This window comes from Nelumbo lutea, chromosome 5, assembly GCF_056320005.1.
Source record: "Nelumbo lutea isolate HS-2025 chromosome 5, American lotus-T2T, whole genome shotgun sequence".
Lineage (NCBI taxonomy): Eukaryota > Viridiplantae > Streptophyta > Magnoliopsida > Proteales > Nelumbonaceae > Nelumbo > Nelumbo lutea.
Genome location: NC_142688.1, coordinates 33,741,700 through 33,755,359, shown reverse-complemented (window position 1 = coordinate 33,755,359; position 13,660 = coordinate 33,741,700). Strand labels below are relative to the sequence as shown.

The 13,660-nt window shown below is 39.6% G+C and overlaps 1 protein-coding gene across 1 annotated transcript in view; it reads left to right on the top strand.

Moving 5' to 3' along the window:
• Window positions 1–2,445: 2,445 nt before the first annotated feature.
• LOC148851585 (Putative endonuclease or glycosyl hydrolase) overlaps window positions 2,446–13,660 on the top strand; it is a 32,578-nt gene continuing 21,363 nt past the window's right edge. The window contains exon 1 of the mRNA XM_088944118.1: window positions 2,446–2,981. Within this exon, the coding sequence (XP_088800244.1) occupies window positions 2,552–2,981 (430 nt within the window). The 5' untranslated portion in view covers window positions 2,446–2,551. The remainder of the gene's footprint in view (window positions 2,982–13,660) is intronic.

Genomic DNA, 13,660 nt, shown 5'->3' with positions numbered 1-13,660 from the left:
TGGTACGGAGCTCATCTTCATTCGTCTGGTCACCTATATGCTTCTAGTCACAGTGTAGGGACTTCGATCTTTGCGGGGATAACTGCTTCGGTGCCATAGGTGAGGTTGAAGGGCATTTCTCCCGTGGCTGTCTTCTCCGTTGTTCGGTAGGCCCATAGGACACTAAGTAGCTCATCTGCCCACAACCCTTTAGCCCAGGCTAGTCGTGCTTTCAATCCGTAGGGGATGGCTTTGTTCATGACTTCAGCCTGACCGTTTACTTGAGGGTGTGCGACTGAAGTAAAATTCTATCGGATTCCCATGTCTTGGAATTTGATGTCCTTGAACTATTTGCCGTTGTCAGAAATCAATACACGAGGTAACCCGAAGCAGCACACAATGTTCTTCCAAAAGAAGTTTTGGACGTTCCGAGCTTTGATCGTTACAAGGGATTCAGTTTCTACCCATTTGGTGAAGTAGTCCACTATTCTTACTAAGAACTTCCTCCCACCTGTTGCTGGCGGGAATGGCCCGAGTAGGTCGATGCCCCATTGTGCGAAGGGCCACGGGCTGGTGATATACTTAAGATCGACGGCAGGTTGGTGGTGAATATTAGCGTGCTTCTGGCATTTGTCGCATTTTTTTAACGAGTTCAATGACATCTGCTTTCATTATTGGCCAATAATACCCCTGTCGAAGTGCCTTCTGGGCGAGGGCCTTGCCCTCAAGTGTTTCTTATGAAAAACTTACCCAAATAATTGCAATTACTCAGATCAATAACTTAACGAAAAACAAACGGGGAATTGTATTATTTTTTGATGTCTTTTATTAAAGGTAAGTGGACTATATGTTGTCTTTGATGTGATCGATGGAATTTTTGATGTAACACATATGAAAAAATTGAAATAGGTCATAATTGGACTATATTATCTTATAAGCATAGTGATTAATAGTTTTCAGTTTTCAAAGATTTGTGCTACAATTTTGTAGTCAAGATAGTATTAAGTAAATCTGACATATTTGTTATTGTATTATTAGCTTACAAGCTTTATATGGCAAAATATCAAGTAGAGATGCCATCATGTTTTAATAGACTTTAATATACTTTATATGCAAATATTTGTATGGTATAGTTATAAATAAGGATGACAAACAAGGCGGCGGGGTCATAAAAGGGCTTTGTAAGACCCTACGTGCCTCTCCGGACCAACCAGCCCACGCTCCAGACCCTTTCCAAAACTCGTAGTGGTTTGGAATTTCAGAATCCAAACCTATGCACACATGAAATGTAAAACCTTAAATTCTTATTATTTCTTTTTATACATAAGCAATGAACAAGTAAATTAGTATGAACAAACATCATAATTTCATAATTTTCGATTAAAATGTATAAAAAACATGTGAACTATCAAATATCATTTACATGAAATTCACTATACTATTGAATTCAACAGCTAATATATAACTCCATATGCCATTCAACGATATGCGAATCAAAGAGAGTCGGGTTTATCCTAATGCCATACCCCTGCCATATCTGTATGGATTGTAAAGTCCAAAATCCCATTCCCACCCATAAAGATAGTCATTGTCATCCCTAATTATAAAATATACAAGTCTTAAAATCAATATTATTTTAAAAAAGTTTAAACTAAGGCTGCATTTAGTATTCCTTATTTAAAGGATTTATCTCATTTTTTGCAGTTAAAATGCTCTTATGGACAATGAGGTTTTAATGACAAAAAGGAAACAAGTCTTTAAAATAAAGAATACTAAATGCCTAAGAATATTAAATAATGCAATAACAATATTAGGTTGTTCACAGGGTTCAAACTTAGGCACTGCCAAATGACTAAGAGCATTGACTATCAAAAGTATTGGCCCTTGACTGTGGGTTCAATTTGGGTGGATTGGGTTAGGTTGAAGGTCAACCCATGGCCAACCCTAAAGATGCAGACCTCAAAATTGGGTCTGGACCAATCTTCCGTAAGTTATTCAATCTAGGCCCTACCTATGATTGAACCCAACATTACTTGGGCTGAGTTCAGGCTTGGGTTGGGTCAGGATGGGCTTAATGGGGTTGATACGGGTTTGAAAATTTTCTGAATACATTTGTTTTTTATAATCATCTTTCATTATAGATGTTTTATACGAATAAACATGTATTAATGTATAATTAGAAAAATAGGTGGGCTTGTATAAATATAAAATACATGTATTATGTATATATTTGTTTGAATAAGCTAAGTGAATTGGGCTTAGCCCCAAACTCAAGTCCAACCAAAGTTTAGGCCAGTCCAAGTTTTTTACTTTTTACCCAAGCCAAATTCACAGCCTGAAAAAAACTCGGATTCGACCGGTTCGCGCCCGGGTTAAGCCTGGCTGGCCGCCCAGCCGCCCAGGTTGCACGCTGCACACTTGCACCCTTCCGAGGGGCTTAAAGCAGGGTTTAAGCTCCTTGTAATATTCGTTTCAAGCCGCTTGACCAGGGACTTCGCCGTTCGTTAATGGAGGCATACAGTCCATCGGCAAAAACTCCTTCCAAAACCCTAAGCCCTAATCTCACCCCACCATGAAAATCCTTACTTCACGAACTGTCTTTATCTGCGCCGCTTCTTCTTTTTCTTCTTCTACTTATTCATGTCTTCCTTCTTCTTGCTGTGTTTTACTCCATTCAATGAACAATGAAGTACTTCAGAGAAACAGAGGAGGAGCCTCTCATTTTTCCTCGTATTCATCTGCAGGTTCCTCTTCTTCATGGCGACACCACGACGAAGACAGCCGAAACGTGAGGATCTCGGTTTGGTGGGATTTCGAGAACTGTACTGTCCCTTCAGGGATCAATGTTTTCAGAGTAGCACAAAGAATTACTTCTGCACTTAGAGCTAATGGGCTCAAGGGGCCCGTTGCAATTACCGCATTTGGCGATGTCTCGCAGTTATCGAGGGCGAAACAAGAGGCGCTGTCTGCAACAGGAATCTGTCTTAACCACATCCCCCGGGGTCAGTTTTGATTTTTTTTCTTGTAACTTTTTTTCTATACGTATTATTGTTGTAATTTTAATTCCATGAGGGAAGAAAACTAGAGAAACAATAGGGCGGTATAACTTTTCCCGTTACATGTATTCAGATACCTGTAACAGACTGAATGCAAGTGCAAGACAAGTTCAGCACAAACAAGTGTAGCATAGCCAACAAAAAAGTTAGCCGCATACGGCTCAAAATTAAAGCTTGAGAGGTTGAGCTAGAGAGCTAGCCATATCAGAGAATTCAAATTGCCCACAAAGTTAAAGCTCAAGACTGCAATAATTACCGCTATCCATTCATACATAATACGAGCTAAGATGTCCAGGTTGGTTACTTATCAAAATAACACAAAGATGTCCAGGTTTTAAAGTTTCTATCTTGCTCTTCTAGACATGGCTTTGCGTTGCTTCTATTAACCATCCTTTAAGCTATTAGGGTTGATTTTTCAGCTTCCTGATTGGTGACCCATATCACCTTAATATCATTTTTTAGCAAAAGATAACAAGCATAAAAAATGAGAGTATTCTGGTTTAGATGCTAGTTATCTAGTTTATTGGGAATTAAATTCAAATATTTAATCTGTCTTTTCCTTTTCCTTCTAAAGATCATTGATAACAAGCCTAGAGAATCATTACAAATCTACAATAGTGCTTCATACCAAATGTGGTCATTGAGGACCAAATAGGTAAAGTACTGCTGTTTTAGTTAAGGTTGTATGGGACCGTAAACCAACCTAATAAAGATGAATAGATACGTTAAGAATGGATTATGCATTATATTGGTTCCACTCAAACTAGTAGATGTTGGTTTTCTATCCCCTTGTCATTATTATTTTCTTTGACTAAATTATAATATAATATTTGATAACTAGTTTTATTATATTATTTGTTCCATTTTTGAAATACCTATCTGTTATATTGGGCCTAATGTAGATTCATAGATGGACTTAGAGGACCTTTGAGGACATATTTACCAGTTTATAGAGGACAAACCTTTCTTGTGTAGAGCTTCATTCATTGGTTTCCTAGATCATCCAATACGACTTTGGATATCTTAGCAAGATGAAGGGTATTAAGGACTTGTGTTAATGAGATTATCTGCTGCTGCTGCAGCTGTTGCTGCATCTTTAAGGGGTTTGCTTGCCTAGGACCTATCCTACATTCATTCCTGGGTTCTTATTATCTTATTTAGCCCTGGGATTGGATTCACCCTTGATGATGATTGTACTTGAAGCTAATACTTACATTGCCATTAATGGGAGAAATTTAGGATATTCCTAGTTCTTTAGTTAGGTCGTCAGTGCTTTATTGTGCATCAATGGGCCAAAGGTAGAACGCTTCATCTTCCTTGGAGGCTTGAAGTTCTTCTCCCCTTTCCATCTAAAAGAGGAAATGTTATGTGGTGTTTTGCTAATGCTTCAATATTATAGTCCACTTGGGAAGAGATAGTGTTTTAAAAGCGCAAGGCGCAAAAAAGGCACAGGGGTCAATTTGCGCATGAGGTGTAGGGTGCAAGGCAAGGCGTGCACCTTTTTAAGCAAGGCGCAAAAATAAAAAGGCTAAAAAATAAAAAAATGGCAAAAAATTCAAAAATAATGCAAAAAATAAAAAAATTGATAAACATAATATTAATAAAAATATAAACTTTAATTTTAAAATAAATGTTTTAAAAAACCTATTATCTAATATTAAAATACATAAATATAACATGTAAAGCATATTCAAATGAGAATTCAAAAATAAAATCAAATATATAAAACATTTTTTTTTTGATAGATACATATATATAAAACCCACAATCTCTTTTTTTCTCAATTGCATTACTTCAAGTAGCTAATGTGATGTAAAACATATTACATTCCTGACTCTATGAGCCGCCTTTGTGCCACATCCCTAACGTGGACTTGTTTGGGCTTGCCTCGTGGGGCGTGGCACGGGGTCTAGGGGCGGAGCCCCCGCCCCAGTCGCTAGACACAAAAATAGCAAAAAGGTGTCAGTCTTAAAAGGTGCACAGGCTGAGGTGCAAGGTGCACCAGGCATGTGTCTTTTGAAAGGGCTGCGCCTAGGACCTGGGCGAGGCGCCAACCTGAAATGCGCCTCGCTTGTGCACCTAGGCACGCCTTTTAAATCACTAGGAAGAAAGATATGCCATGCTATTCTCAGGGGGAGATCAAGATACTGATTGAGATCATCACCATTAGTTTGGACCATTTGGTACTTCGGAGAAGGGGTTTAAATATTTTTTCCTTTGATGTTATTGTTTGGAGTTGGTTGTAGCCTATAAGTGGCAAGGACCTCAAGTCCCTTTAGGTTACAATATTATATCTCTTAGCCGATTGCCTTTCCTCAATGAACAACGAGTTCAATTTATATTGATATTTGTTCCTCTTCTTACTCAACAGGAAGAGGCTGTGTACTTTTTGTACCATTTTTTTCTGTTATTAAGGAATTTTCTTAATCTTGTTGCTGATTAAAAAATGAGGGATATTCTTTCAGGGATGAGATGGGAGAGGTTTTATTGGCCTAATGTTGCCTTATTGGTTCAAAGGATCCAGTTCAGGTTGTGAATGATGCCATTGCTCCAATGTCTCAGGTTGTTGGCATTAGTTTAGGATGTGAATGGTGTAGTATTCAGGAGTGAGATGGGAGAGAATTTATTGGCCTAATGCTGCCTTATTTGTTGATTGAAGTGACATTCTCGTTTTGAAATGGAGTTCGAAGGACAAGAAGAGGTCTCACCTGCCGGTAAGTGGAGAGATGCTCTGAGAATAGAAAATAAAGAAATGCTGTTGGAGGAGATATTCTACCAGAAGGACTTCATGATCAAGATTAGAGAAGAAAAGAGAGAAACGATTTTGTTGGTGGGAGATGCTGTTCCTTGGTTTCTAGGTTTTTCGATGGAGCTGCCCAAGTGAACTGGAGTGAAGTGTGGAAAGGTACGCTAAGGCAGGTTAGGAGAGAATACATAGCTGAGAGAAGAAAGAACAAAGGAGGGTTTGTTACTCTGGAAGAAAAGTTCGACAAAAGGAAAAGGCAAACAATAGTTATCCTTGAAGGTGCTCGGCAGCAGGGATGGTTAGCGGTGGCTAATGCTATACACAAGAGATTAGTCAGCAAGGAATTAGGGACTGTGAAAGTACAGGCAGAGAAAGTAGTTGGTGGACAGAGTAAGAAAGAAGAAAGAGACTGGAGAGGTTGGGCTTAGAAGACATAGTGGAAAACCAAGGGAAGCCAACAGTGGCGTTTACAATACTAGAACCAAAAATTGCTTTGGCCGGGGAGAAGGGAGCTTGGGAGAAGAAACTCATTTTATCTGCGAGGAAGGAGGTAAAGGACTGGAAGGGGCTGTTAGAGAAGGTGTCGTTGAAGCTTGGGTTAAACCAGACAGTCACTCTTATTCCATTCAACGATAGAAAAGCAGTCCTTGATGTGGGGGAGATGTCGATGGACTTCACCATGCTAGATACAAGTGAAGGACCTGTTAGAATTGAAAATTGGTGCCCCCTTTCGAATGAGGTTGCTGTTGTAGAAGGTAGTTTCAAGCTGAAGCTGCTAGGGCTACCTTTTCATCTTTGGCAAAACTTCACCCTAGAGAGACTGGTGCGAGTGATGGGCGGTGTTCTCTTGTCGTACAAGACTACAGATCTGAGAGCAGTTCTTTTGAGAGTTGTTGGAATGAAGCCTGAGGAAGTTCCGAGGGTACTACAACTATGCGCAGAAGGATACTGGTATAAAGTCTGGGTGAGTTCGGAAGTTGAAACGCTGCAGTGGATGGGGAGGTTGAAGCTTGAAGGAAATGATGACGTGGCTACAGTTGGCGGGACTGAGCAAAGGAAGTTTGGACACGTGACAACTGCTGGAGTGAAGCTTTCATCAAATGTGGAAGCTGAAAAGTCGAATGCCGAAAGTAAAGAGGCATTTTTGGAAAAGCTTACAATTTTTTTTGAAAACAAAAACAACTTTACAGCTGGTTTGTCCTGTGCGGAGTTGGTCAAAGGAGTAACCTGGTTAGACCAAGGGGTGGTTCGAGTCAGGTCCAAGTTCGAGTTTCTCACTACACATTTTGACCCGACTGGCTCAGTTCCAGGTCGGTTTGTTCATAATGAGATAAGGGCCCACAACACTTCTTCGGATTCATGTGACCACTTAAGTGGTCACGTGAGTCGATTTTATAAGCAGCCATTGATAGACAATTCCAAGTGACTATCTTCTTCCTCACGAGATTCGACTATTGCCAAAAATCTCTTTCAGCCAGCCAGAGTTCATCGAAGAAGACTTTGAGCTGGATTCTGGTGACAAAACATAGAGAAGACGATCGTGATGGGACAGAGGGAGATAGGACAAATCCAAGATATTCCAAGGGGTGTAGGGAAGACGGTGAAGATGAGGGCGGTGGTTGGGTCAGTTGTGGTAGCTCAAAGGAGATGTCAGACTCAGACGATGAAGCGGAATTTCAGTGTGATGAACGTCAAGGGGAGTTGGAAGACACCTTAAACATTGATGTACTATATTCAAAGCTTGTAGTAGAGGATTCCTTATTGCATAAAACCTCCATTGGGTGCGGAGAGATGAATGTTGCCGAGTGTGCTTTGAAAGACAAGGAGGAAAATCGAATACTAATTAAGGAAGAATCAATCCAGAAAAGTAACTTAAGACAAGGGACCTACAAGAGAAATTCGGTTGCTCACCAAAATTCGAGTAGAGATGGCACAAGCGGAGATAAACGACAGAGCCTCGGAAGTACGAACAAGGGTGAAGTCAGCTTAGGTTGTGATCAGCTAAGCCCTATCCAGAGAGTGGGAGGACTAACCCTTTCGATTGTCTCTTCTCCTATTCCTTCAGGCCCAGGTATGTCAGTCTTTCAGATTCCAGTCGTGCCCCTGTACTGAATACCCAAGGATTAGAGGCTGACAATGAGGAGGGTGGGGAGTTACAAGAGGGGGTTAAGAAGGTGGTGAGGGTGGGGAAAGCAGATTCAATTGAATTAGTTAAGGGGGAATCTAAGGAGGGTAGTGGTAAGTTGAGAAGGAGGGGAATAGGAGGAGTGAGGTAGGGGGGAAAAGAAAGATAAGGGAGAGGAAGAAGAGGAAACACTAGCTGAATTTGTAGGAAAGTTAGGTTGCAAGGTGAAAGATCTAAATGAGCTGAAAGGGTATTTACGGGCTGAAAAAGATGGCGGGAATAGGAGGAAGAGATCAGTTTCTTGACTTGTAGTTTGTGTTGCTCTCAATGGCAAATGATGATTATGTCTCATCCAGGGTTACATCAACCCATGGGAGGTGAAAACATGATGTTTCCTATGCCAACTACCCCTTTAAATGGCCTAAACTACCTGGAGTGAGCTAAGGGGATAAAACTTTATGTAACAACAAGGGGAAAAGCTAGTTACATAAATGGAAGGGTGAAAGAACCAAAGAGTGGGGCTGTTGAATATGATAGGTGGGACCAAGATAACAATATGGTGATGTCTTGGCTTCTTGCAGCCATGGAACTTGATGTGAAGAATTTTATGTGGGCAGACATTGCTAGTGAGATATGGGAACATGCCAAAACCACTTATTCTGAGCAAAGACAATATGCCAAGATTTACCAATTACAAGCTGAATCCTCTACCTGTAAATAGGGGAATCATGGTTTGTCAGCCTATTACTCAGCCCTTACTTAAGTATGGAAGGAGTTGGACCACTATCAGGCTATAGAATGGAAACATGATGATGATGCTAAGGCTTATAAGAAGCTGTTTTTTGAACAACGGGTTTTTGCCTTCTTGTTGGGGCTAAACCCTGTATACGAACCTCTTAGAGTTCAGATTTTAGGTAGTAAAGAGTTGCCTTCGGTTCAAGAGGTGTATGCCCTAGTTCAGTCTAAGGAAAGTAGGCGGAGTGTGATGGTTACAATTGAGGGGGAGCAACAGGTAGCATTAGCTACAGTGTGTGGTAACAATATGAGAAAGAAAAGTGACTCCAAGAAGGTTGATGATAATGACAAGTTGTTTTGTACCCACTGTCGGCGTTCAAGACCTACATGTGACACATGTTCGGAGATTCATGGGAAGCCAAAGTGGGCTGTGAAGAACCAAGAATAGGGTAAAGTGCAAGGTCAGAAGAAGTCAAATACAACATATAATGCAACAAATGTGGCAACCTATGATACTCGGTCTATTGGTACTACCCGATACCACTTAATTGGTTCTGACCCCAAGTAAGATATCATGAATTTCTTTCGTAATCACTTAGAGTCATATGGTAGGTCTTTGTGACTAATGGACAGTTCAGTTACTGGTACTCTTACTTCATTTGCGTATACATCAAGTAATGTGGCTTATGCCTTCCATGTCACCACTACCACTGATTCCCCTTGGATCATTGACTTAGGGGCCTCTAACCACATGAACGACAAGCCAAATCTTTTTCAGACTTATAGCCTTTTGTCAGGAAGGGATAAAGCGAGGCTTGCAGATGGATCATTCTCCTCCATTGCCAGCCAATGATCGATATCCCTTCCCATGGCCTTAGCCTGAATAATGTGTTTCATGTCCCTCAATTTCCTATCAATTTGCTTTCCATTAGTATTATCACAAGCTCTTTAAACTATAGCGTAACCTTTTTTCTTGGTTCATGTGTCTTTCAGGATCTAACTTCTGGGAGGTCGATTGGTAGAGGAAGCTTAGTGGATTGTCTCTACACTCTCGAAAACAAGGCTGGTTTCTTGGTGTCATCCTTGTAATCATATAGTTAGTCAAATAAGAGTCAAATATTTTTGTGGCATAGTCGGTTAGGTCATGTTTCATTTGAAATAGTGAAGTCTTTGTTTTCGTTTTATTTAAGTCATTTCAGTCTCAGATTTCCAGTGTCAAACATACCGGTTGAGCAAACAACGTAGAACAACATCTCAATCAAGAAATAAAAGATCAAGTTTCCCTTTCCATATTGTGTATTTTGATGTATGGGGGCCTGCTAACCTCTGAGGGCAGGTATAAGTATTTTTTCACATTGATTGATGATTTTTCTCGCTATACATGGGTATTCCCATTCGTAGCAGAGACGAAGTTCCAAAGATTGTGAAAGATTTTCAAAGAATGGTGTGAACTCAGTTTCATGTTGAAATCAAGATTTTTTAATCTGATAATGCAAAGGGATATTTCCATGGTGAGCTCAATGAGTTCTTTGCCTCTTATGAATCCATTCATAAGAGCTCATATGCAAGAACACCACAACAAAATGGTGTTGTAGAAAGAAAGAACAAACACTTCCTTGAGGTAGCACGAGGGATGATATTACACATGAATGTATCCAAAAGATTTTGGATGGATGCTATAGTTGCAGCTGTTTATGTCATCAATTGCATGCCCTTCATAGTGTTGAACTACATGGCCCCTCATATGTTGTTGTTCCCTTAGTCTCCTTTATTTTCCATTCCCATGAGAGTAAGTGGGAAAGACCTAGTGGGGTGTAAGTGGGTGTTTACAGTTAAAACACAAGGTGGACGGGACAGTTGAAAAGTACAAAGCAGGATTTGTGGCAAAATGGTACCCTCAAGTCTACAGGGTTGACTATGATGAGATGTTTGCTCAAGTATCTAAGATAAACTCAATTCGAGTTCTTTTATCATTGACTACTAACCTTGACTGGGAATTGCATAAACTGGACATGAAAAATGCCTTTTTAAATGGTGACTTGGAGGAAGAGGTGTACATGGTTCAACCCCTAGGATTCTGTGCCAAGGGAAGTGAAAATAAGGTGTGCAAGTTGAGAAAGTCTCTTTATGGTTTAAAACAATCTCTTAGGGCTTGGTTTAGTAAATTTCATATGGCAGTCCAACAAGTAGGATTCAAGCAATGTCAGTCTGATCACACTCTCTTTGTCAAGAATAGGTTGCTGTGTTGGTAGTGTATGTGGATGATATCATCATTATAGGAAATTGGAGCTCAAAAATACAAAAGTTGAAACAATTCCTAGCATCTCAATGTGAAGTGAAAGATCTGGGTCCACTAAAGTACTTTCTTGGAATTGAAGTTGCTCGCTTAAAAAGGAGCATCTTCATTTCCTAGAGGAAATACACCCTTGGTTTGTTACAAGACGCAGACAAGTTAGGTGCAAGGCCAACATAACTCCCATGGATGTTGATCATAAATTGGGTGATTGCAATGGTGAACCTCTGGAAGATGTGAAACGGTTCTAAAGGTTTGTGGGAAGGTTGCTTTATTTGTCCATGACCCGTCCAGACATTGCTTATTTAGTTGGGGTCTTGAGCCAATTCATGCATTCCCCTAAGAGACCACACATGGAGGTTATAGAGAGGATTCTTAGGTACTTAAAAAAGTATCCAAAAACAATTTTACTATTCAGTAAATTTAATCATCTAAAGGTGGAAATCTATATAGATGCTGATTGGGTAGGTGCTATGGATGATAGAAAGTCCACAAGTGGGTATTGCACATTTGTGGGAGGAAATCTAGTGGCATGGAAAAGCAAAAAACAAAGTGTGATAGCAAGGTCAAGTGCTAAAGCGGAGTATAGGGCTATGACACATGGGGTGGCTGAAATATTTTGGCTAAAAAACCTTCTAAGGGAACTTGGAGTTACTATTCACAATCCTTTGTCTCTTTATTGTGACAACAAGGAAGCCATAAACATTGTTAGGAATCTTGTCCTACACAAGAGGACCAAGCACATTGAAGTGGACAAACACTTCATAAGGGAAAAATTGGAGAAGGGGGAATTTGTACTCCTTATGTCAACTCTAAGGAGCAACTTGCTGATGTCTTCACCAAAGGACTTACATACTCATGGCACAATGAGTTGTGTGACAAGTTGGGCATGATAGACATATTCAGCCCAGCTTGAGGGGGAGTGTTAATGTTATTCACTTATTTTTTGTATTTGCTGTTAGTGTGCTGTCAGTTTGTTATTTTCTTCTTTTAAATTAGTTTATTATTAGGATGTGCCGCCAGGGGTATAAATGTAATTCTACTTATTTTATGTTAAGTTAATATAAATAAGAAGTCGGGTGCCGCCAGCAATACTTTTTGACTCTCAAATCTTTCTCTCTCTCTCTCTCTTTTCTCCTCTTCTCTCTCATTTCTCTCTCTTCTAGAAGGAAAATTAAACTAAACTATTCATTTAGTGGCTTTGTAATATTTTTAAATTCTAGTTTCTTTTTATTATTTTCTTATGTATTGGGGTTCGATAAAACTTTGATGACACCTGAACTGGTAATCAAGGAAACACAAGAGCAACCAAGGTATGCCTTATTTTCTTCTTCTTCTTCTTCTTCTTTTCTTGGGACAAAGATAGGAGCTAAAACACCTATGTTTTTTGATTTTTCTTCTTTTTTCTCTCGTGAATATGTTGATTTTCTATGTTTTGATATGAAGTTTATACTTATTTATGAAGATTATTGGTAATTATTAGTGAAAGCTGATTGTTGGTTGTTATGAAACCTAAGAAATTACTAAGGTTCAGGTTTCTTATTTTGAAAATCTATTGCTTGGGTGACAAGGAGCTCCCCTATCGCCTAACTTCGCGTTGACACCTTTACAACTATGACTTAAATTTAGTTGGAGAATAGTTTTTTCTGTATCTCATGTATATATATTTTGAGAGTGGCACTTCAAATGGGGCCATTACCCAGTGGTAGTTCCAGCTATCTGGGGTCTTGGGAGGAGTGGACTGGATATGATCATAACCTTGCATTTTTTTTTTGGCACCAAGTGGTCATTCTCAGATTCAAGGGTTTGAAAGTACAATTACAAAAAGGGCCCATGTACAAGCAGGATCTCTGCTTAAGTGAACAAAAAGGCCCACAAAAAAGTATATCATATTAGCTTTATCTATCTATTTCTTAGCTCTTTGACATTCCAACTTAGAAAGAGCTCTTGGACTGAATACGGAAAACTGAATATGATCGTAACCTTGCATTTTTTTTTGGCACCAAGTGGTCATTCTCAGACTCAAGGGTTTGAAAGTACAATTACAAAAAGGGCCCATGTACAAGCAGGAACTCTGCTTAAGTGAACAAAAAGTCCCACAAAAAAGTATATCATATTAGCTTTATCTATCTATTTCTTAGCTCTTTGACATTCCAACTTAGAAAGAGCTCTTGGACTGAATACGGAAAACACCATTTCCAAAAATGTTGCCAATAAGTGTGAGCCCATAAGACAGTACTCATGGTGAAGGAAGAACATGATGGCTTTTTCTTCTGTCTTCCTGCATATCATATATGTGGAGTCTGATTTTATATAAGCATGTCTCTTCTCGCCAGTTGATGTAAAGTTGGTCATTTTCTAAGAGCTGCAGTCCATGCTATAACAGCATTTGTCTTTTCATTGATTCCTCCTTATACAAATTCGGATAATAGGCTAGGTTTGCAACTTTGCATTCTCATTATTGCCTTCTTCCGCTGATTGAACTTCCGCTGTTAAACATGAGCTTACTCTTCTTCTTGTGTTGACACTCTTATGAAAGAACTCTGTTTTCTTGTCTCCTCCGAGCCGCATGAATCTATATCCTTTTATCTGTTTAATATCCTCTTCATAGGCAACCCTGTTACTTTTGCTTTGCTTCATTTCTTGTGCATCTTTCCCTTTGAGGTAGCAAACTGCATTCTTCCACCTCTTAAAAGGTGGTTCTGCTCCATTCATTTAGATTGCAT